Consider the following 24,077-nt stretch of genomic DNA (forward strand, 5'->3'; position numbering starts at 1 on the left):
GAAAGATTTCTGAGCTAACTCAAAGAATATATATTAACAGGAGTCCTAAAGGACAGAAAAAAGTCTCAGAGACTATTTTAAAGGTTATAATAAGTATTAGAAAAAATTTATTTATCTATCAATATGAAAGTCAGTGGGATAGGGTGAAATTTTTTTATTTTAGTAATGTAAAATAATACCGTATATTACTTTCTCTGCATCTCCTACATCTTAGCATATAACAGACAAGTTAATAATTGTAAGGTTTAAGTTTCCATCATCAACTCCAGACCATCTGTCTCTCTTCATAAAAGATGAAACCATCCCAATCCCCCAAGAACTGAAGGCAATGCAAATCTGAAGACTACTTATAAGTACTCAATTCCAATTTCATTTCTAGAGTATGATACTGGGGGAAAAAAAAAAAGAATAGAAAACTGGCAACATTCAAGATGATATAAAATTGGGCCTGAACTATTAAAATTATAGATGCTGCACAGCCTAATTGCTATATTTTTCAAGCGAGTTAATGAAAAAGTGCCCATTTTTCCTTCTCTGGTTCCTATGCAATTTATTTCATTCACAACCATATATTCACTGACATTTCCACAAATCAAAAGCATGATGCTTTGAAACTCTATGTTAAGATAGCAGGAAAAGACCCCAAATTTCTATCTTTTCCTCAAATTTGAATTCCTACTTTTAATATCTAACACTAAGAAAGTTTTCAAGGTGATCTTTTAAAATGCATTTCCTAAGCATGATCAGAAAGTCTCCCATAAATTTACAGTGAGCATTAGTGAATTACAGGAAAATCTGCCAAGCCATATACAGATGATCACATTATCATCATTGCACAGAATAGGACTTTGAGGTTTCACATTCCTTTACTGTATTTACCTTAGGAATCCCAGTTGATGTTGGAGGAAGAAATGAGTGTTCACACTGCTCTAGGTACTTCTCTGAGTTTGTTTTTCCAAACAGAAGAGTAACCACAAAACCGCTGAAAAAAAATATTTAATTATAGATACAAAACCAAACTTTTACTATAATTTAACAAACCTATTACCAAATAGATTTTTCAGATTTAATAGATGGCTTATCATTCACTAAAAAGTCAGTTTGTGACTTTGACAAGGCAAGGAACTGACAGATTTTGTTATGTTCTGAAGTTTTAAACAACTATTAAACATTTGGAAAATTTATACAATAATGCCTTTCAAAGTTTTCAACCAATATATTTCATAAAAAAATCTCAGGCAACACTTTCAAACTTTAGGAAAATCAGCCCTCATTAAATAAGGAGGCTAGCTAATAACCAAAGATGAAGATAAATGAGACTTAAATCTATAGCTAAATCACATACTTCTGTAATTCTGTTAAATAACTAACATGAGATATTAACATAACTTGCCATTATCAATATAGAATAAACAAATAAAGGATATACAGGATCCAATTAATGATTTATTTTAAATAAGCCTGGAATTAAGAAAAGAAATAAAAATATATCCCAAAAGGTTATTTTTAAAACAATTATAGAATCAAAATAAGATAAATACTGGTTTAGAACTACTTTAAGTATTAACTAAATGCTATCAATATTTCCTATATTTAAAATTTACCAATTAAATCTAAGCACTACTAAGTAGATAGGAAATCCACAAAAGAAGAAAATTAAATTTTAATTTTACAATGATCTTATAGTAATCTTACAATGATTCAAAGACTGTAGTGACAAGAAGGGAACAGTGAAAAATTAAATATGGCCAGCCTCAACTACTGAAAGGAAGATTCTCAACATCCTCTGCTTTTTGTGGCTATCTGCCATTTCACTGCTCTTCAGTACAGGCACCACAAAAGCAGGGAGGAGGGGGAGAACACAGATAAAGTCAAATCAGCTCATGTCATTAATTCCGTTTTGTTTCTTTTTACAAAGGCTGGCTTCAGAATTATCAGTAAATTTCAATTATCTGTGTTGTATGTGATATTATTACTGAGAATCAAGTTGGCTCTGTACTTCAGTTTTACCTGGTTATAAACACACTTACAGATAGAATAAAATGCTTATATTAAGTTAACAATGTACCAAAAACATCATCATGAAACAGACTGATAAAACATTAACCTTTGCCCACAGTATGACAGTAGGAAAGTAACCTACGGAACAGTCTTATCTTACAAAGAATCTAATTAATAGCTTGAGCTTTCAGGTTTAAGTAAAAATAGGTGTTACAAATGACTGCATAACCAAACAAACATAAAAGAATGCCATTAAATAACCCACAATACTATATCAATGATATCCCAAAATAACAAAAAACAAAAATCCCTGGGTGGCTTTCTTTCCAGAAGTTTTCTTGTATTAGAAAAGAATGGATTAGCTCTGACTACAATCAAAATATATACATTAATCAACATCGTAGATAAGTAAACTGCAGAACTTAACGAAAAAACTTAAGTTTTATTAGCAAAAAAAAAAAAAAGGGTGGGGGTGGTTTCCGTTGGAAAACGTATTAATTCCTCTCAAATTTGCATTTTAAGTAAGAGAAAGAACAAAAACATCTTTAAAAACTTACACTAAAACTTAGAAATGATTTATAATTATATGAAATATCACTAGTTTACTTAAGATTGATATTTAAAAGCCTATTTTTGCTCTTAAAATGCGTAAGTCATTAAACTATACTAAGTTATTTTGAGAAGGGACAATCATTCTTCATAATTACAGCCAAAATGAGAAAGACTTGACTCAGGAATTATGGTATTCAATGACCATTAACTGAGTAACCTGGAAATGCTTAGTTAACCAATCCCCCGAGATGATTTTGGGAGGCTTGCTAGTATAAGTAAAAGTCCCCTTACTGTGGCAGTGAGTTTCATTGAGATAACAGTCTGGAACAGAACATCAGATCAATTTTTGACATAGCATGAACTTGGAATTTCAGACCCTGCCATGTGACTCAATATTATCTGAAGAGTTTTTAATGGCCCTCCCACACCCCTCAATATCCCATCTTATCTAAAAATTTTAGAAGACTTTACAAGTATCCAAAGAAAGTTTTGAAATAATTCCTTGATAAATTAGCAGACTCAATAAGGGAACAACAAAGGTTCCCGTGACTTTGAAATGAATGGACTCATCACCCTTCTCCTTTTCTCAAATTTTATATGGAGCAGTTTAGTCTAAGAGACTCCACCTTCCAAGGGTTCTATGGCTCCTACCTTCATCTATAAAGCTCAACTTCCTCCCTGTCTGAAGTATTGGGAAACATTCTGAAATCCTTCTCCTTCACTTTTGCCAAGGGCTTACTCAATTAGTGAAATAGAAGAAATTTCTCCTTTTGTGGAGCAGAGATGCAACCATGCAGCTCTGGTCTTAATTTGTGACTAAGGAGTGTAATTTAGGAAGCTCAAATGGCTGCAGATTTATAAAGTTTTCGATCTTTATAATCAATAAAAATATTCAGAACTCCATTTGATTCCTATAGCTTATTTCTTGTTTCAGTATGTAGTAGCATATCTAAGCAATTATAATGAATATACAAAATTTAAAATACAATGCAGTTTTTATTAACAGTCCTTGAGGTAGCTGCTCAATTTAATTAATTTTCACTTGTTCAACAATCAGTGGGTGCACTCCCTATAAACAGCTACACATGACTTTCAAACCCATGTCTGGAAAGAGGTAATAGGTGGTAGACATATTCAGAAGCCACCCTTTTAGTGTCTTATACAGTCTCTCAGGCCATAGTTTCTATATGCTATTCAATTTGGCTAAGTCCTCTAAACTTACAGCCTCAAACAATTCCTCCAAATGTCTGGGATCTCAAAAGATTTTTTAAGAGAACTCAAAGGTATTCATTCCACAAATAATTACATAAATGTATCATATACATACATACGTACACACACACACACACATATACATACACTCATATATTAACAACAAAATACTCATTTCAGTTAAGCTACTTCGGTTAGAGTATCTAAAAACAAGCATCTCTCTTATCTACACATTTTCTTCCATATAATTCATGTCTGATACTAAATGCTCTGCATAGGAAGCTACACTAAATCATGACTGAAATCTCTTTTGTAAAGGTTTATCAACTCAAAGTAAATCATAAATATTGTAAACCAAATAACCACGAAGAGAAAACTGTAAAACCAGGCGTTTGTTTGAATCTTCTAGAACAAAATGACAGCATTCACTAAGGGAAATAATTAACATTATTGTTTGAAGTCTAATCAATGAAACAGTATCTTCTATTACGTAAAACCTGATGTATGATCTCAATTTAACTTACTAATATTATAAAGACAAGGAAATTTCAACCTCAAAGGGGGAGTAACACCAAAGGAATAAAAAAAAACCTTAAAAACTTTTCATATTACCACAAAAAAATTTGTATCATTGGAAATTAAAATTTTATTCTTGGGGGCCGGCCGGGTGGCGTAGCGGTTAAGTTTGCTTGCTCCACTTCAGCGGCCCAGGGTTCACAGGTTTGGATCCTGGGCACGGACCTATGCACTGTTTATCAAGCCATGCTATGGCAGACGTCCCACATATAAAGTAGAGGAAGATGGGCACAGATGTTAGCCCAGGGCCAGTCTTCCTCAGCAAAAAAAAAAAAAAAAATTGAAGATGATGAACCATATTTCTGGTACAAATAATAACCATCATCGTTTTTATTTCTAACGATATCTTAATTTTACTTTTGTAAACTTTGGTAAAAACAGCCTTCATAAATAAATCATACTTCCATTTCTCATGGTCATGTGTCTCAATTTTGAACAAACATGACATATTAATTGTAAAATTATCATTGAGTATACTTACCCACCCACAAAGCAGAGGATATAAAATGCCAAATAAAATATTACAAAGGGTCCAAAGGTTATTAGAGAAAGGACAATGCCAAGGCTTCCCCATCCCCATATGGATAGACTGGTCTGAAATAAAGCAAAAAATAATTTTTTTCAATAAATAATTTTCCATATGAATCAGAAAAGAACCAACACAACTTTTACATAGTTTTAAATATGTATGGTATTGTTTCAATAATTGTTAAAATATTTACTTTTGAAATATTAAGTACACTCTTGGAAATTTGTCTCTAAGAAACAATATACAAAATCTATATGTATATAAAGAGATTTAAAGAACATCAGCAACGATTTAAAAAAATCCAGTGGCAATGTAAAGGTATACAAATTGCTGAATGATATGCTGGCATGAGAAATGATAACAAAGTATTTATAAAAATATTTGTATATTTATATATGCAAAAGCACATATAAAAGGTTAAGTAGACTACAATTATACTTATTTAGAATATTTCATTTTTAAACTAAGCCCCAATAAAACTACAGCATGACGAGACTTTTTTAAAAATTAAAATTTCAAGGTAAGAAATCCATACCTCACTGAAAATTGTGATATTTTTCTTTTACTCAGATTGTGCCGAGAAATTTAAGATTATAATTGCAAAACTTCCAACTTCCAGTTACCACAGTTTACCATGAGCTCAAGAAAACATCTCCAAAAATTCTCTATCCTTAAAAATAAACAAAAAATCCTATTTTGTTTAGAATTATACTGTATTATCCAACAAAAATACTCCTTTTGTTGAAGGCAAACTGGATTTTAGCAATTTAAGTCATAATGAATAAATAAATGTATTCAATTCAACAAGTTCCTACATCCATTGCCTTGTTCTATGAGGTATACAAAGGAAGCATTTGTCCCACTCCTGCCATCAAGGAGCACAGAGAAGAATGTCTTATAGGAATGAAACAATTAGACACTGAACCAAAAGAAAATAATAGAAAGCATTATAAGATGCTAAGCTGAACAAAATTAATGACTAAAAACTATGGAATAGACAATATGTGCTATGGATTATGAGAGAAAGGACAGCTGCATTGATTCATTCATTTATTCACCAGTCATTGACTGCTTCTTATGTGCCATTATAAGTTCAAGGTGCTGGAGAAACCACAAGGAATAAAACATACCCCTCATAAGTCTACATTCGAGTAAGGAGAGAAAGACAAGCATTTCCTCATAAATCTACATACCTTCATAAGTTTACATTCCAGAAGGGGGAAAAAAGACAAGTAAATATATAATATGGGGATAAGTGCTATGGAGAAAAATAAAGCAACTGAATATGGTTGGTCTAAGAAGCTCTGATCATTAGATGACACATGAAGAGAATTCCTGAACAAGATTTATTTAAGGAGAATTTATAACATTGAGTCTTTCTACCCCAAAATAATATTTTTCCATGTATTTATATCTTCTTTTATGTCAGTCAGTGGAGTTTTTTATTTCTTCTTCTATATATGGCTGGCACAACTTTTGTTCATTTGTATTTTTATTATCCTTTTTCCTCATCCTGACCACTATCATCTTTTTAACCAAAGGACAGAATGCCTGCTGATGAAGTTTCTGCTCCGCCCTCATGATCTCCTCCCTGAATCAGCTAGGGATACTATTTCACCTACAGAAGTGGTCTCCTCTGACTTCTCTCTAAGAGCTGAAAGTAGGCCATGGTGATTTAGCATAAAGTATAGAGCAGTCCAGTCCCTCTGGCAATACTTCCGCTGAACATCCAGTACCTGACCCACACTACAGTACTGTCAGATGCCCAACCATAGGAAACAGACGATATTTTCACTCAAAATCTTATCTACTGCCTTCCCCTGAAAAGAGTTCTCATAAACTCTCAGGAAAGCTGAAACCAGACTATGACCCAGATATTTTATTCAACCTACCTTTTCCAGTGAAATCTGACTTAATATTAGCAATATTACTCTTTCTTTACACAGATTTATGCTTGCTAGCCAGTTTTTCAAAGCTAACCAACTTACTGTTTAACGATATATTCAGGTATATTCATTTAAAATGAAACCAAGCAAAATGGCTATCTCTGGGGATAAAGGAAGGGAGCATGTAATTGGAGGACAACACACAGGGGGCTTCTTAAATACTCAGTAGTGTTAGATTTCTTAATCAGGTGTTTGCTTTAAACTGTATAAATATTTTATTTATTCTTCTGTTTGAATCCTATCCTTCATAACTAAAGAAATTTTCAAAAGAGAATCACAATTAGTAACACGGGGAAGATTATTTAATACAGCAATTAGGTAACATAAGGAGATGCTCAATTGTCCAAAAACTCATTTTCAGAATCTTACAAGTCTCTTTTTATTCATTTGAAAATTGTAGCAAAGTCACCAAAAAACAAACTCTTATTCATTTAACAAATATTTGTGAATACCTACAATGTGCCAAGTGCTAGTGATTTAACAGTGAACAAAACAGACATTACTGTCACTTTAAAAAAAAAATCTACAAGAGAAGACCCTTTCCTTAATTAAGTTTGAGAGAAATTTTTATATTCCAGAGACTAATAAAATTAAACATTGCCAATCAAGCAAGTCAGGTGTTCATTTGCTTTGTAGTTAATCTCTTACAATAGCTAACTTCAATTATTAAACTCTTCACTGAAACATCAGAATAGTGCATTGTCCAATAATAAAGTTTTATGTTGTTCTTAGTGATCCCATATATACAATTGGCTGATATTACAATCTTATTGTCTAGTGCGATTAATTAAGACAAACAATTGATCTAATACTATTTAAAAATCTTCAATTCTAGGGGCCACCTCGGTGGCATAGCAGTTAAGTGTGAGCACTCTGCTGCAGCGGCCCAGGGTTCGGATCCCGGGCACGCACCCACGCACCGCTTGTCAAGCCATGCTGTGGCGGCATCCCATATAAAACAGAGGAGGATGGCACAGATGTTAGCCCAGGGCCAGTCTTCCTCAGCAAAAAGAGGAGGATTGGTGACAGATGTTAGCTCAGGGCTGATCTTCCTCACAAAAACAAAACAAAACAAAACAAAACCTTCAATTCTAGGGGCCAGCCCAGCAGTGCAGCAGTTAGGTGGGCACGCTCCGCTTCGGCAGCCCAGAGTTCGCAGATTCGGATCCAGGTGTGCACTGACACCACTTGTCAAGCCATGCTGCGGTGGCATTCCATATAAAGTAGAGGAGGATGGGCACAGATGTTAGCCCAGGGCCAATCTTCCTCAGCAAAAAAGAGAAGGATTGGCATCAGATGTCAGCTCAGGGCTGATCTTACTCAGGAAAAAAATAAAAAATCTTCAATTCTAATTATTTCCTAAAATGAGATAGGATGATAAAATTTAGGATAATTTTGTACTAGGTTAGAAATCTTTCACAAATTCAAACAGGTATTAATTACCTCAAGAGCTGACTTAAAATGGAAGCCAAAAATATAAATAAATCTACACTACAGTGATTTACATTAAAATAATCCTTGATATACTACCATTTTCTTCTCTAAAAACAACAATCAACACTGAAATATCCATGCTGGTTGGTTCCCTAGAATCAGTGACCCACCAACTGTGAGTTGGAAGAAATCTTCAAGATCATCCACTGCAGTACTTCTCAAACTTTAAAGTTCTTAAATGCAGATTATTAAAATGCAGATTCTGATCTAGTATGTCTGGGGTGGGGTCTGTAATTCTTTCATTTCTAACAAGGTACCAAAGCTGTTTAGAACTAAAGACAATTAAATATTTATAATTCTCCCTAAATTAATCTCTAGGTCCACAAAACCTTATTCACAATTCTAAAACCCAAAAAGCTCTGAAAACCAAAACTGTACCAAGCATTCTACATATCCTATCTCATTTACTTCTCAGAACAATTTATGAAGTAATCAAGAAGGTAATATTGTATAATGCTCAAAGAGTACGGACTTATCTGAGTGCAAATCTCACCCTTACTATTTATTAGCTGTGTAACCACTACATGCCTTCATGTCCTCACCTATGTCATGTGGTTGTTGTGGGGAGTAAATGAGTCCATGGTCCAGTGCTCAATTTTAGCTTAATCACTATCATTATTACCAGTTTAACAACAGAGAAACTAAGACATAGAGGTTTTTAAAAAATTGCCCAAGGTCACACAGCTAATACGCATAACAGTGAGATTTATTCCTAGGCAAATCCTGACTCCTTAATGAACCTCAAGACTTGTCAGCTGACAACTGCCTGAAGTTACAAGCCACAATAAGAGAAAAATGCTAAAATCATAAATGAGTACTAATCAGCTTAATATGCCACCCAAGAAACTAGTCAAAAAACTACTTGTAATAAATGTAATAAATCTCTGGTCTGAATATAAATATATAAGTTTTATTATTAGACAATCAGTCTATCCATGTTTACCCTGTATAAATAATGGAAAGAATTTTGGTTTCAAAGGGCGTCAATTTATTAGCATGCCCAGATATCTACCTGTTTCGGTTTGGTCTTGAATGCAGGGACACATAAAGACATAAAAAAAATGACTCCTGCAGCCCAGATGCTTGAGAATCAAGAAACAACAATGCAAAGGATCATATATGCCTCCTGACAATAAAAAGCAAGTGGGAATAATTTAGCTCATGATATTTTATGCCTATCGAGTCATACTGACATTAATCTAATTTGATCCTCACCACAGACTTTCATGATAGGAAAGGTAGTGTAATAGAGCACTAAGAACAGAGAGTCAGAAATCACAGGTTCCAGTTTGCCACTAACTTTCCGTGTAATCTCTGCAAAATCACTAACCCTCTCTGATCCAGAATTCCCCTTAGCACAATGAAGGGGCTAAGTTTTGAGACCATCTCTCAAGTCAAGTCTAGCTGTAGTAGACCAGTTAAGTAACTTTTCTCATAATGACACAGCTAATTTGATGCATAGCTGGACCTAGTGTCTCCTGGCTGCGTGTAGAGACTGGGGCTAAGTGGAAACAGCTATTTTAGATCACATGAAGAACAGAGTGTCAGAGCTCCCACAGAATGGACCTCAGACTCTGATATGAGTCTCATTAGAGTAGGTCAACCACTCTCAGAGTTACCTTCACCTGGTATATCTGACCACATTATATGGCATAGGGCAGCCAGACAGAGAGGGCTGATAATCTTAAAGCTGATACCACTTCAGGTGCCAACTTGGGTCACAGAAATTTTATATATAAGTTCAACGACAAAAATAAGCACCCATAAGAAGAGTGGCCCTATTGCACCTATAGATTATTTTCTTCCCACCTTATTTCATTTACAATAAGTTGAAAGTTCTTCTCCAAATAATTTCAACAGAATGTGCTCGTGACATGGAACCTCGTCTCATTCAACATTATATAATAATTTAACCAAGGCCTGGTACAAAGAAGCTGCTCACTAAATATGGAACTACTCAATTTACTAACTAGAGAAGTGAAATGGGGGAGTGAATGGAAAAAGAAGGGAGAGGGGGACAGGGGAAAAGGCAAGAAAAGGAAAAGGTGAAGTGAAAGTTAAAAAGAAAGGACTCTAAATTGAAGTGCCCCTCCTCATCCCCACCTCATGGCTTTAGAAAGAGCTATATATTCCCACCAACACAACACACACCAAGCCCCCATCCTCACCCAAGAGCATGGTCCTTGTCCTCCCATGTGACTGATGTACAGAAATAGTGTTCTTTTGGCTGTCTCAACATATCCTGACACCAACCCACACCATTACCTCCTTTTCAGGGAGGCAGCCAGAGAGAGGGAGACACACAGGGATCATGAGTACATCTGTTGGGTCAACTGGTCCCAAATCCTTCTTTTCATGCTCCAGGGACAAGGGAGTAAAGATCCTCTTCCACTCACCCCTATTTAAGGTACCTAGTATATTCTTGTGAGGACTATTAAAGACTAGTGATATGGTGAAAGTTTTCAATCCAGCTGTTGAATCAAGAGGGACAGAGGGCCTATGGAAAGGGTAGAGACTTCAATCAACTACCTTTGTCTCCAACCTGGCTAACTGCCCACATGGCAAAGATAATGGCCACTGGACACCCATGGAGTTTCTCCTCCCTCTCCCAACTGGGGGTGCCCACAATAAGTCAGTTATACACACACATACACACTACCCCCTACGTATTTTTAGTTCTTTGGTAACAGAACCCTCTCCCTTCTAACAGAAGTCTATCGTCCAACTTTTATACATTTTCAAGAATGAATTCTGTACATATATGTAGGTGACTACTTGAACAAACCCTTCATTTTTTTAATTAGAGCAGTAGTTAAAAAAGCCACAGACTACCACATAATTAGGACTACTAGCTCCCAATGACAAAGAAAATACAAGAAAACAAAAAAAGCTACAATGAATGCAGTGTTTTTTAAACTAGATTCTATCAATTACAAAATACCTGTACATAGTTTGAAATAATAGCAGATACATTAATAATATGTATTTGTTTATTCAGGATATAAACTAAGTTAGGCTGCAGACCTTCCCCACTCCCACAGCCCATACACTGGGAATCACTGAATTAGGGTCTAGAACAGTTCTGACAGCCTTCCAGCAAATACTCAAAAGCCCCAAATTACAAAACTACTTTACCAAGGTTTCCTGAATTTCTGATAAAAGATCTAGCAGATACACAATTATTCCTTAAAAATTATTGATTAAAGCAAAAATTTTAAAGCTACCAAATAAGACAGTTAAACTTCTAATTATGTGAGCTAGTAGAATCCATCAAGATATCAGAAAAGAAAATACCAGCTCTATGTATTTTGAACAAATTGTATCTGTTTGTATCAGCATATCTCCCCTTATTATTTTTTTAAATTCAATTACATACTAGTAAAGAAAAGTATGTACAGCTATCATTCATCTAAGAAAGGGAGGGAAAGAGTTATAAATATATACACATTTGCTTATTTTTTTTAATGTAAGGATATACAGAAACTTTTAAATGTGACTATCTACGAGGAATAGAGAAAATTGGGTAGAGGGGACAGGAACAAGAACTGGACATCTCTGAAAATATCTTGTTCATAGATCTGATTTTGTAATGGTATAAATATTTTACATATAAAAAGATTTTAAAAGCAATCTCTAAAAATCAGAAGCAAAGTGAAACAAACAAATCTAACTGTATATACTAACATTGTGGAATAACCACACAGAGAAACTATTTCAAGTAATTTTACAATACAGTTATTTGACTGTGAATCGTTAGTGGTATGCCCCTAAAAACAAAAAAAAAACTTCAAAAAAAATCTTAAACTGCTTCAGTGAAAAATAGTGCTGATCGTTCCACAAAAACAAACCAAGGCCATTGGAGGAATGGCTGAGTCCAAGTATGGAGCAGGAAATGAGTTTAAGATGGGGCTGGAGCACAGAAAGCTACCCAAGACTGCTGAGAATATGTCAAAAGGACTCAGGAGACAACCTGAAGAGGCTTCAACTGGCTAAAACCGGAATCAATAAGAATAATAACTGTAATGGATTGGAGCACTTCAAATGTTTCAGTCCATGAAATTGTGAAGATTTTTTTTAATTCCATCGATCACCTTTGAAGAGTGCTCAAGAACCAACTCTTTTTGAAAAGTGGTAGAGAATTAAGCATTTATCAGAGTAATCAGAGAATTGATGAAAAGTCAGTATCTCTTTAAGGAAATATTTAATATAAGAAAGAAGAAATGGGGGCCGCCCCGGTGGCGCAGCGGTTAGGTGCACGTGCTCCACTTCGGCAGCCCAGGGTTCGCAGGTTCTGATCCTGGGCACGCACTGACGCACCGCTTGTCAAGCCATGCTGTGGTGGCGTCCCATATAAAATAGAGGAAGATGGGCACAGATGTTAGCCCAGTGCGGGTCTTCCTTGGCAAAAAGAGGAGGATTGGCATGGAGGTTAGCTCAGGGCTGATCTTCCTCACAAAAAAAAAAAAGAAAGAAAGAAGAAATGATAGAATGTCACCACATGGCAATCCTTCCTATAATAGAGGTCTAGCAGTCAAGAGAGAGAAAGAGAGAGAGAGAAAGAGAGAGCGTGCGCGAGCGTACGAACCAAACATCACATGCCTCTTGAAAGAAAAATACACACCACCATCCACGAAAGAGTCTTGCTGGGGGTAAAAAATCAAACCTGAATCTGATTTAGGAAAGGCAGAAGACTGAGAAAATGTTACAATATACCATGGAGACGAACTAAGCAAAATTCAGACTATGGGAAACACTAAAGGGCAAAAGACCCATTTTCTTCAACAAATGAAGGGCAAGGGAAAAAGAGAGAAAGAAAAGTGGGCAGAGAGAGGGGCAAGGAGGGTTTCAGAGAATCTGTGGGTTAAAACTGCAATATGTAGAGCTTATTCAACTTGATTTTAATAAAAATACAACAGAAAGAGGAAAAGAGGGAGAAGAGGGAGGAAAACGAAGGGAAAAAGAGGAGGGAAAGGAGGAAGAGAAGAAAAATTGGGTAATTCTAAACATTTTCTGGATATTTAATGATATTAAGTTACTGCTTATTTTTTAACTAGTGTAATGGTATTATGGTTCTGCTTTAATAAAAAGAATTCTTATATTTTAGAGATGCATGATGAAATATTTATAGATGAAATCATATATCTGGAATATGCTTCAAAATAATTCTGTAAGTAGAGAGTGGGGAAAAAGTGAAAAAGGATATAGATAAAATATAACTGACCATGAGTTGATAAATGTCTAAGCTGGATGTGAGGACAGGGAGTTTATTATACTAATCTTTCTACTTTTAATGTTTGAGATTTTTCATTAAAAAAAATTTTAAAACACACACAATAAACACAAAACTCACTTACATAGTGAATTCATTTGCATTTTGTAAATAACCACCACAGGAAATAAACAGCCCAGAAACATGTTACACGTTTACAGCCCAGGAAATAAGCCTGGGATTAAAAGTTTCCTATAATTAGTTGATAGTAGAGCAATATACACGGGCCTATTCAATTAAGAAAAAGATTCTCTAGGGGCGGGCCAGGTGGCGCAAGCGGTTAAGTGCGTGTGCTGCACTGCGGAGGCCCGGGGTTCACCAGTTCAGATCCCGGGCGCGCACCGACGCACCACTTGTCAAGCCATGCTGTGGTGGCGTCCCATATAAAGTAGAGGAAGATGGGCATGGATGTTAGCCCAGGGCCAGTCTTCCTCAGCAAAAAGAGGAGGATTGGCAGATGTTAGCTCAGGGCTGATCTTACACACACACACACACACACACACAAAAAAAAAGATTCTCTAAAATATGGAACTAAATAATGAGTTTTAATATCCTATTTTGTGTGTGGGTATGTGTACATTTTACATAAGAACTACTGTCCTTCAAAATAATTATTCTGGGGGGTTTCATATTGATTTTATAATAATTAGGTATATACTGAGCCTTAATTGTACAAAGATGAATCAGACAGTTTCTGCCCTCAATATGCTCACAAACTAAAAAGGTAAAATACACATATAATAATAACATAAATGTGATAATGTTACCGCCCAAGGGAAGGGTCGTCTGCCCGCTGCAAGACATGCCAAGAGTCGAGAGGCAAGGAGATAGGAGAGAAAGGATTTTTTATCACAGCTTGCTAGCAAGGGGGAAGGTGACCAACTAATGTCTGAAAGAACCATCTTAAAGAACAAAGACTACAGGCCAGTTATATACAGGGCTGGTCTCCGGGTGGGGGTATCCATCTGATCTCACAGTGGGAGCAGACATCTGGTCTTAGTTCCTGATAGTCTTTTGTTTTACTGGATATGCATCAGAGATTGGAGCAACACCCTATACCCTGATCTTTCAGTTGTCACTGATGATGCTATCAGCACAGACTCTCTGCCCGGGGGTCATCACTTTCCTAAGGAACTTAAAAGAACAGAGTTATCAACTTATAGCAGCTGAGAGGGGCCATAAAATCCACAGAGCTTGCCTGGGTTAGTTAATCAGATGTCATTCAAAGTTACAATACGGTTTCTTTTCTATAATACGGCCTCCCTTACATCAACCTTGTGTTGACCTGGTATCAATAAGTGCCATAATAAAAAGATTTACAGGAGCTGACCCTATGGCATAGTGGTTAAGTTTGGTGCAGTCTGCTTTGGCGGGTTTGCAGATTTGCATCCCGAGTGCAGACCTACACCACTCATCAGCCATGCTGTGGCAGTGATCCACATACTAACCAGAGGAAGACTGGCACAGATGTTAGCTCAGGGCTAATCTTCCTCAAGCAAAAAAAGAGGAAGATTGGCAACAGATGTTAGCTCAGGGTGAATCTTCCTCAGCGGAAAAAAAAAAAGATTTACAAAGTGTTTGGTTCCTGTTCTTAGAGGGATAGCTTTCAGTTTTTCACCAGACAAGGATGCCCACTGTCACCACTCCTATTTAACATAGTATTGGAAGTCCTAGCCAGAGCAATCAGGCAAGAGAAACAAATAAAAGGGATCCAAATTGGAAAGGAAGAAGTGAAACTGTCACTATTTGCAGAAGACATGATTTTATATATAGAAAACCCTAAAGAATCCACCAGAAAACTTTTAGAAGTGATAAACGAATATGGTAAAGTTGCAGGATACAAAATCAACATACAAAAATCAGTTGCATTTCTGTACACTAACAACGAAGTAGCAGAAAGAGAAATTAAGAATACCATCCCATTTACAATTGCAACAAAAAGAATTAAATACCTAGGAATAAACTTAACCAAAGAGGTGAAAGATCTGTACACCGAAAACTATAAAACATTGCTGAAAGAAATTGAAGAAGACACAAAGAAATGGAAAGATATTCCATGCTCTTGGATTGGAAGAATTAACATAGTTAAGATGTCCATACTTCCTAAAGCCATCTATAGATTCAATGCAATCCCTATCAAAGTTCCAACAACATTTTTCACAGAAATAGAACAAAGAATTCTAAAATTTATATGGAACAACAAAAGACCCCGAATAGCTAAAGGAATCCTGAGAAAAAAGAACAAAGCTGGAGGTATCACACTCCCTGACTTCAAAATATACTACAAAGCTATAGTGACCAAAACAGCATGGTACTGGCACAAAAACAGACACACAGATCAGTGGAATAGAATCGAAAGCCCAGAAATAAACCCACACATCTATGGACAGCTAATCTTTGACAAAGGAGCCAAGAACATACAATGGGGAAAAGAAAGTCTCTTCAACAAATGGTGTTGGGAAAACTGGATAGCCATATGCAAAAAAATGAAAGTAGATCCTTACCTTACACCATACACAAAAATTAACTCCAAATGGATTAAAGACTTGAATGTAAGACCTGAAACTGTGAAAGTTCTAGAAGAAAACATAGGCAGTACGCTCTTCGACATCAGTCTTAGCAACATCTTTTCAAACACCACATCTGGATCGGGCAAGAGAAACAATAGAAAAAATAAACAAATGGGACTACATCAAACTAAAAAGCTTCTGCACAGCAAAGGAAACCATCAACAAAACAAAAAGACAACCTAACAATTGGGAGAAGATATTTGCAAACCATACATCTGATAAGGGCTTAATCTCCAAAATATATAAAGAACTCATGCATCTCAACAACAAAAAAACTACCAACCCAATTAAAAATGGGCAAAAGACCTGAACAGACATTTCTCCAAAGAAGATATACAGATGGCCAACAGACACATGAAAAGATGTTCAAAATCACTAATTATCAGGGAAATGCAAATCAAAACTACAATGAGATATCACCTCACGCCCGTCAGAATGGCTATAATTAACAAGACAGGAAACAACATGTGTTGGAGAGGATGTGGAGAGAAGGGAACTCTCATACACTGCTGGTGGGAGTGCAAACTGGTGCAGCCACTATGGAAAACAGTATGGAGATTCCTCAAAAAATCAACGATAGAACTACCATATGATCCAGCTATTCCACTGTTGGGTATTTATCCAAAGAACTTGAAAACACCAATTTGCAAAGGTACATGCACCCCTGTGTTCATTGCAGCCTTATTCACGATAGCCAAGACTTGGAAGCAAACTAAGTGCCCATCAAGGGACGAATGGATAAAGAAGCTGTGGTATATATACACAATGGAATACTACTCAGCCATAAGAAACGATGAAATCCAGCCATTTGTGACAACATGGATGGACATTGAGGGTATAATGCAAAGTGAAATAAGTCAGAGGGAGAAGGTCAAATACCGTATGATTTCCTTCATTAAGTAGTAGATAGTGACAACAATGGACGGATACATAGGGACAGAGATTGGATTGGTGGTTGCCAGAGGGGAGGGGGGGAGGGAGGAGGGTGAAAGGGATAATTCGGTGCATGTGTGTGGTGATGGGTTGTAATTAGTATTTTGGTGGTGAACATGATGTGGTCCATGCAGAAATAGAAGTACAGTGATGTACACCTGAAATTTTTACAATGTTATAAACCAATGTTACTGCAATAAACAAAAAATTAAAAAAAAAAAAAAAAAAACTTTAAAAAAAAAAAAAAAACCAAAGTGTTTGGGAATACAGAAAAGATAAGGCCTCCAGAGCTTAAAGCGTATTGAAACTTCTTTAAGTTGTCGTCAAAAGGCAGTTTTGCAACTAACAAGAAAAATCAACCTCTTTTCTTTACAGTTATTTACTTCTGCCATCAAAATAGTATTATCCAAAACCAATTACTAACTTTGCATACTAAAGCTTTGGTAATTTCCAAAAATAAAAACTCCAAGTGAACAACAATTCACAAATGCTAAGTCTATTCAAGAGTGTGCCACAGAGAAAGTACTCTTTGATTCAAAAGTAGGACAAAGGATATCATTTGTTTACTGAACTTAAGCCCAATGCTCAGGGCTATTTATACTTTTATATCTAAATATATTTAAAGATTCCATTTACAAATGGCAACAAAGTTGTGAGGAATAAATGCACTATTCAAGAGTCTCCCAAAAAACTACACACAACAAAAGATAGTCTTTCCAACAAATCGTACTAGAAAAACTAGACATACACACACACAAAAAAAAAGAATCTAAGACACAGATCTTACACCCTTCTGAAAAATTAACTCAAAATGGATCATACACCTAAAAGTAAAATACAAAAAAAACTGTAAAACTCCAGAAGACAACATAGGAGAAAACCTAGAGGACCTTGGGTATGGTGCTGCCTTTTTAGAAACAACACCAAAGACACAATTCATGAAAGAAATAACTGATAAGCTGGACTTCACTAAAATTAAAAACTTCTGCTCTGCAAAAGACAGTATCAAGACAATTAAAAGACAAGCCACAGACTAGGAGAAAATACTTGCAAAAAAAAAAATCTGATAAAGGACTGTTATCTAAAATATACAAAGAACTCTTAAAACTCAACAATAAGAAAACAAACAACCGGGGCGGCCGGTGGCGCAAGTGGTTAAGTGCACAGGCTCCACTGCGGCGGCCTGGGGTTCACCGGTTTGGATCCTGGGCACGCACCAACGCACCACTTGTCAAGCCATGCTGTGGCGGCGTCCCATATAAAGTAGAGGAAGATGGGCACGGATGTTGGCCCAGGGCCAGTCTTCCTCAGCAAAAAAAGAGGAGGATTGGCAGATGTTAGCTCAGGGCCGATCTTCCTCACAAACAAAAAAAAAAAAGAAAACAAACAACTGATTAAAAATGGGCCAAAGATTTTAACAGACACTTCATCAAAGAACATATACAGAGGACAAATAAGCATATGAATAGATGCTCTACAACATAAGTCATCAAGGTCATGCAAATTAAAACCATAATGAGATACCACTACACACCTATTAGAACAGCCAAAATCAAGGACACTCACAACACCAAATGCTGACAAGGATGTGGAGCAACAGGAACTCATAGATGATGCTGGTGGGAAGGCAAAATCATATAGCCACTTTGAAGACAGTTTGGTGATTTCTTACAAAACTAAATACTATACACACCACACGATCCAGCAATCATGATCCTTGGTATTTAGCAAAGGAGTTGAAAACTTGTGTCCACACAAAAACCTGCACACAGATGTTTACAGCAGCTTTATTCATAATTGCCAAAACTTGGAAGCAACCCAAATGTCCTAAAGTAGGTGAATGAATACATAAACTGTGGCACAGTCAGACAATGGAATATTATTCAGTGCTAAAATGAAATGAGCTATCAAGCCATGAAAAGACATGGAGAACCTTAAATGCATATTACAAAGTGAAAGAAGCTAATATGAAAAGGCTGTATGAATCCAACTAACTATATGACATTTTGGAAAAGGCAAAACTATGGAGACAATAAAAAGATCAGCGATTAGAGGGAGATGAATAGCCAGAGCACAGAGAATTTTAGGGGAGTGAAAATACCCTGTATGATATTATAACGAGGGATATATATTATTACATTTTTGTCCAAACCCACAGAATTACAACACCAAGAGTGAACCCCAAGGTGAACTATGGACTTTGAGTGATTATCATGTGTCAATATAGGTTCATCCTTGGTAAAAAACGTACCATTCTGGTGAGTAATGTTGATAACGAGGGAGACTACCCATGTGCGGGGGCAGGGAGTATATAGGAAACCTCTGTACCTTCCTCTCAATTTTGTTGTAAATCTAAAATTACTCTTAAAAAATTAAGTCATAAAAAAAACTACATATAAATAATCACAAGTACAAGATTACTTTACAAAAGAAGAGCACAATAACAAGATGGCATCAGTCACGATTTATAATAAACTGATACACAGTCAGCCTTATCAAAGCCCAAAAGAACAAATACTAAAAGTCAGATTGCTCAAAATTTATTCAACTTTTAATAAAATGTAAAAAAATATATTTTTACATGATGTTAAAATTAACTATTTAGATTCATTTCACAGACTTCATAATCTCTCTTCTTAGTATAGGAAACCAGAGATCAACAGCTCAGATATAGAAAACCTTAAGACACATATAAAAATATGTATCATTTAATTAAGAAAATTGTTACATGATCAAAATTTTAGTTGACATAATACATTAGCACATACTTCAACTAGCTCCACCTAGACTCTCCCGGCTCCTCCAAAGAAAATCACACTTCTTTACTCAAGAGGCCTACTGTACAAATTCCTCTCATAATTTAATCTGATGTAGGCAAAAGCCAGTTAGATCAAGAATCAGCAATTAAATACTAACATTTGGTTGCACATTTTTTAAATATAATTTTTAATTGTAAGCTCTAATTTGTATACAATGTAATTTATTTACAAGGGAAACTGTTGCTAAAACACAACATAACATGCACAATCAAAACTATGAAAAGTTCCACTTGGAAGAATCATTACTCCTCCCTCCCCTGGAGAACAAACAAAAAAGCCAAAGGTCAGTTCCAACACATCTCTCTGATTTTCCTATGGAATGAATATGAGACTTCCTATAAAAATTCTTTACTGTGACTCAACAAAAATAAATAAATCAAGACAACAGACTAAGCCCTAATATATTATACTCTGAGTTCATTTAGATATCAGGTGTTCAGAACTTGAAACCCACTGACTAACAGACACATTATTATTCATGTGGGTTACATTCTTGGGATAAAACAACAAAGTGGTGTGTGTGTGTTTTAATTTCATACTTAAATATGCAGAATAAAATAACAGAAAAATATCCTCCCTAACTAACCACTCCAGTTTCAAGTCACTGATTGTGGTGTGCAGGATCAGGACATCAGCAAATAAGGAGCTGAAGGTGGCAAGGATTCACTGCCAGAATACTTACTACAGATGGAATAGGTCTCAACCCGTCAGACTTCATGACCTCATCATTATTCTCTCTTCCAAACCAAGGGATTGAGCCTGTCTCCTTTTCTACTACAGTCTTCTGTGGCTTCCAGTCAAGTTTCCTCTCTTACCTTGGTATGCAAACAAATCCATCTCAAATATCTCAGTAGGTAATTTTGGTTGGTCTTTGTTACAAAGAATTTAAGGTTTGAGGAAGGGATCAAAAACTGGCATTTTTATTTGGCCAACATAGTACTTTTTTTAATTCTGAATAAACATTTTTTTTAAATTACATAAAAATCAGGATTTCTGGCTTTTCTCAAAAAACAGAAAAATCTGCAATCAATGGAATCACATACCTGCAAGGCAATAATGAGATAAAGCTGAGTGGCAACAACCCCCGTGAAAATGAGCCAGGAACTCTTTTAAGTATTGCTACAGTCTCAACACTTGCTATAAGGTTTACCTGATGCTGAGTTCAAAGATGTGCTTTATCATCATAACTTTACAGCTGTTTTAATGAAAGAAGAAAAATATTTATCTGTACCTATGTCGCTATCAAAAGTGGGAAAACAGATAAACCAAGAGAGTAATACGTTTAAAAAATAGCAGACAGCCTACTTCTTAGTGGAAGTGAAGGTATAAATACATATGCCCATTTCATGAAGGGATTTGAATTCATATATCTGATTTAAGCATTCCTTTTCCCTAGTTTAGTCTGACAACAAACACTTCAAAGAGGAATAAACCAATGGCCTCAAGAAGAATCCAGTGGAGTGAAGAAGGGAAGAAAACTAGGAAATCACAAATAGGGGCTGCAAAAGGCAAATTTCTGAAATCTGCTGAAGTGGGAAAGAATAAAAGGAAATACAAGAGATCAAGGAAAAGACTTTGTGGTTCCCTGAGAGAGAGAGAGAGAGAGAGAGAGAGAGAGAGAGAGAGAGAGAGAGAGAGAGAGACACACACACACACACACACACACACACACACACACACACACACACACACACACACACACACACACACACACACACACAGAGTTGAGACCTGAGTCAGCTTTTTAGGTTCCATGGGTCCAGCTGCATTCCATTTTACTTCCTTGGATTCCCCTTTTTATAAGGTAACTAGAGTATATTTCTGTTCCTTATAATCAAGAGTCCCAACTAGAAAAAATTCTAAACAAGATTAGAGAAGTGCCAGGAATACAGAAGTCATTTCTGTTTTTGTTAAGTCACTAAATAGGCACTAGGCACCATAAAACAGAAGTAGTTAGGAATTCTGATTTCTAATCCTAGCTCTGTTCTAAGACATCATCTTTGATTGCCCATCATGAACCTGGGCAATCAAAATGTCTCAACTTTTGTTTACTCACTTCTAAAAGAAGGAATTGGACGATGGCTTCCTATACTTAAATGGCTTAAAAATTAACTTGAGGGCCAGCCCAGTGGCGCAGCGGTTAAGTGCGCGCACTCTGCTTCGGCAGCCCAGGGTTCGCAGGTTCGGATCCCGGGTGCAGACCAACGCACTGCTTGTCATGCCATGCTGTGGCAGCGTCCCATATAAAGTAGAGGAAAATCGGCACGGATGTTAGCCCAGGGCCAATCTTCTTCGGCAAAAAGGGAGGAGAATTGGCGTCGGATGTTAGCTCAGGGCTGATCTTTCTCACAAAACAAAACAAAAAAATTAACTTGAGATGATAGTGTGAGGGGTGTGTGTGTATGTAAAAATACGAAACTGCCTTTCAGGACAAACAAGATATTTACCTGATACGCCGCATCCTTTCTTGGACTTCTCAAAAATGCCTGCCTACCATACCTTAAACCATCTTCTGAGGAATTCCTTAAGTACAGATCACCATGCTCTGAATAATATAAATGACCTCCACCACATGAGGCCACAGCTACAAAGCTGGATTTCTATACCTGGTTTAATGGTCTGTGAGATGGCTTGGCAGAAAAGTTCTATTCAATAACATAGGTAGCCTAGAATAAATGGTGACTGAGCTAATTAATAAGATCTTTTCTTGGGACTGTCAGTTGGTGGTGACAGGGAGAAAAGCAGCAGTGAGACAGTAACAGAGAGTCAATCATAATGGCAGAACACCAGCATAGGGATTGACAAAAGCCTAATGCTAGGAGGGTCACAGGGTAACCAGGTGGCTAGATCTGTATTACATATACAAGATGACCTTCTGGTGGCCAGATAGGTGTTGTACCCATATCTACATCACAATCCATCTGAAACCAGGCAGTGCAGCCATTTCTGTTCTACTGTTAAGCCTGGCTATCTAATAAGGCTCTTATTTTATTGATTTCACCATGTACCATTATAATAAAATTCTTGTCACCTAAGGTAATTACAGAATCCCTCTGTGGCTTGCATCATCCTTAAAAAAAAAAAGTCTCACATACCTAATACTTTTCATAAAGCTAAATGCATTCTATGTACCTATAAACAGGTCTCTATCTTCTAAAACTAAAGATTCTTTCCTTAGTACTAGAAATATAGATTTATACTCTTATTTGGAGTAAGAAGTTTTCTCTGTTAAGAGGAAAACTCAGTTAGGTCTGCCAGAGTTGACATTAGCTTCTCCACTTGTTTTTTCTTTCTTGGCAAGCAGAGATAATTTAATAAGGGCCATTTTATGATTAAAACCAAATAAAAAATGAAATATTGAAAAAAATAGGCAGACTTCAATAATGACAGAGGGTCATTATTTAGTCCAAACTAAATCAAAATCAGCCTTACTTCAAAAACATAAAAGATCTGATGACTATTTAACCTATCAAACCATTTACTTTCAATTTTCTGCAATATCCATTTATCAAGTATAATTAACAAGGCATTGTTTTAATCAAGATGTTATAGTGATACGATTGCCTCAAATTTAGAGACTCAAAAAACAACTGCCAAGCCCTGCCAATTGACTCCTATAGCAAAAGTGGAAGACAAAGAAATTTGACCTGCAGTTAAGTCAATTAAAATCTACAAATAACTCCTTGAAAATACCCAAGACTCTGTTGCTGCTACTTCTTCTTTTTGATTATATTCATTTCCTTTTGTACAATAAATAAATTGACATTTACTTAGACCTCTAAAGCCACTGTCATAGGTTCTAAGAACATAAATACAGCAAGGGAAAATAAATGAAGCAGTGCAACTTTACCTCAGTTTGAATGAAAGGAACAAATCAAAATCACATTCAATAAACCAATAAGCCACTGGAAAAAAGATACATAAACCTAGTTGAAAAATCTACTGCATAAGATGTACCAAATAAGAGGTCAGACCCTTAAAAAAAATCTGATCTTTGGCTCATTTTCTTCTTCAAGTCACCATGATCTTACCATAGTGGAGTAGAGGGAAAACAAATAAACAAGCAATATTGGGGATATGTAAAATGGTGCAGTTGCTGTGTAAAACAATTTGGTGGTTCCTCAAAAATTTAAACATAGAATTACCTTATGACCCAGAAATTTCACTCCCAGGTAT

General features: G+C 36.0%; 1 protein-coding gene across 2 annotated transcripts in view; it reads right to left on the bottom strand.

Moving 5' to 3' along the window:
• The window catches only part of SNX13 (sorting nexin 13), a 129,065-nt gene that overhangs the window by 82,162 nt on the left and 22,826 nt on the right, over positions 1-24,077 (bottom strand). For both annotated transcript variants that reach the window (XM_087428153.1, XM_004418952.3), the window contains exons 2-3: positions 4,823-4,935; positions 880-982 (exon numbers count right to left, since the gene is read on the bottom strand). In XM_087428153.1, coding sequence (XP_087284279.1) covers positions 880-982; positions 4,823-4,935 — 216 coding nt within the window. The remainder of the gene's footprint in view (positions 1-879; positions 983-4,822; positions 4,936-24,077) is intronic.

This window comes from Ceratotherium simum, chromosome 1 (genome assembly GCF_057802395.1).
Source record: "Ceratotherium simum simum isolate JZ-2026a chromosome 1, ASM5780239v1, whole genome shotgun sequence".
In the NCBI taxonomy this organism is placed as follows: domain Eukaryota; kingdom Metazoa; phylum Chordata; class Mammalia; order Perissodactyla; family Rhinocerotidae; genus Ceratotherium; species Ceratotherium simum.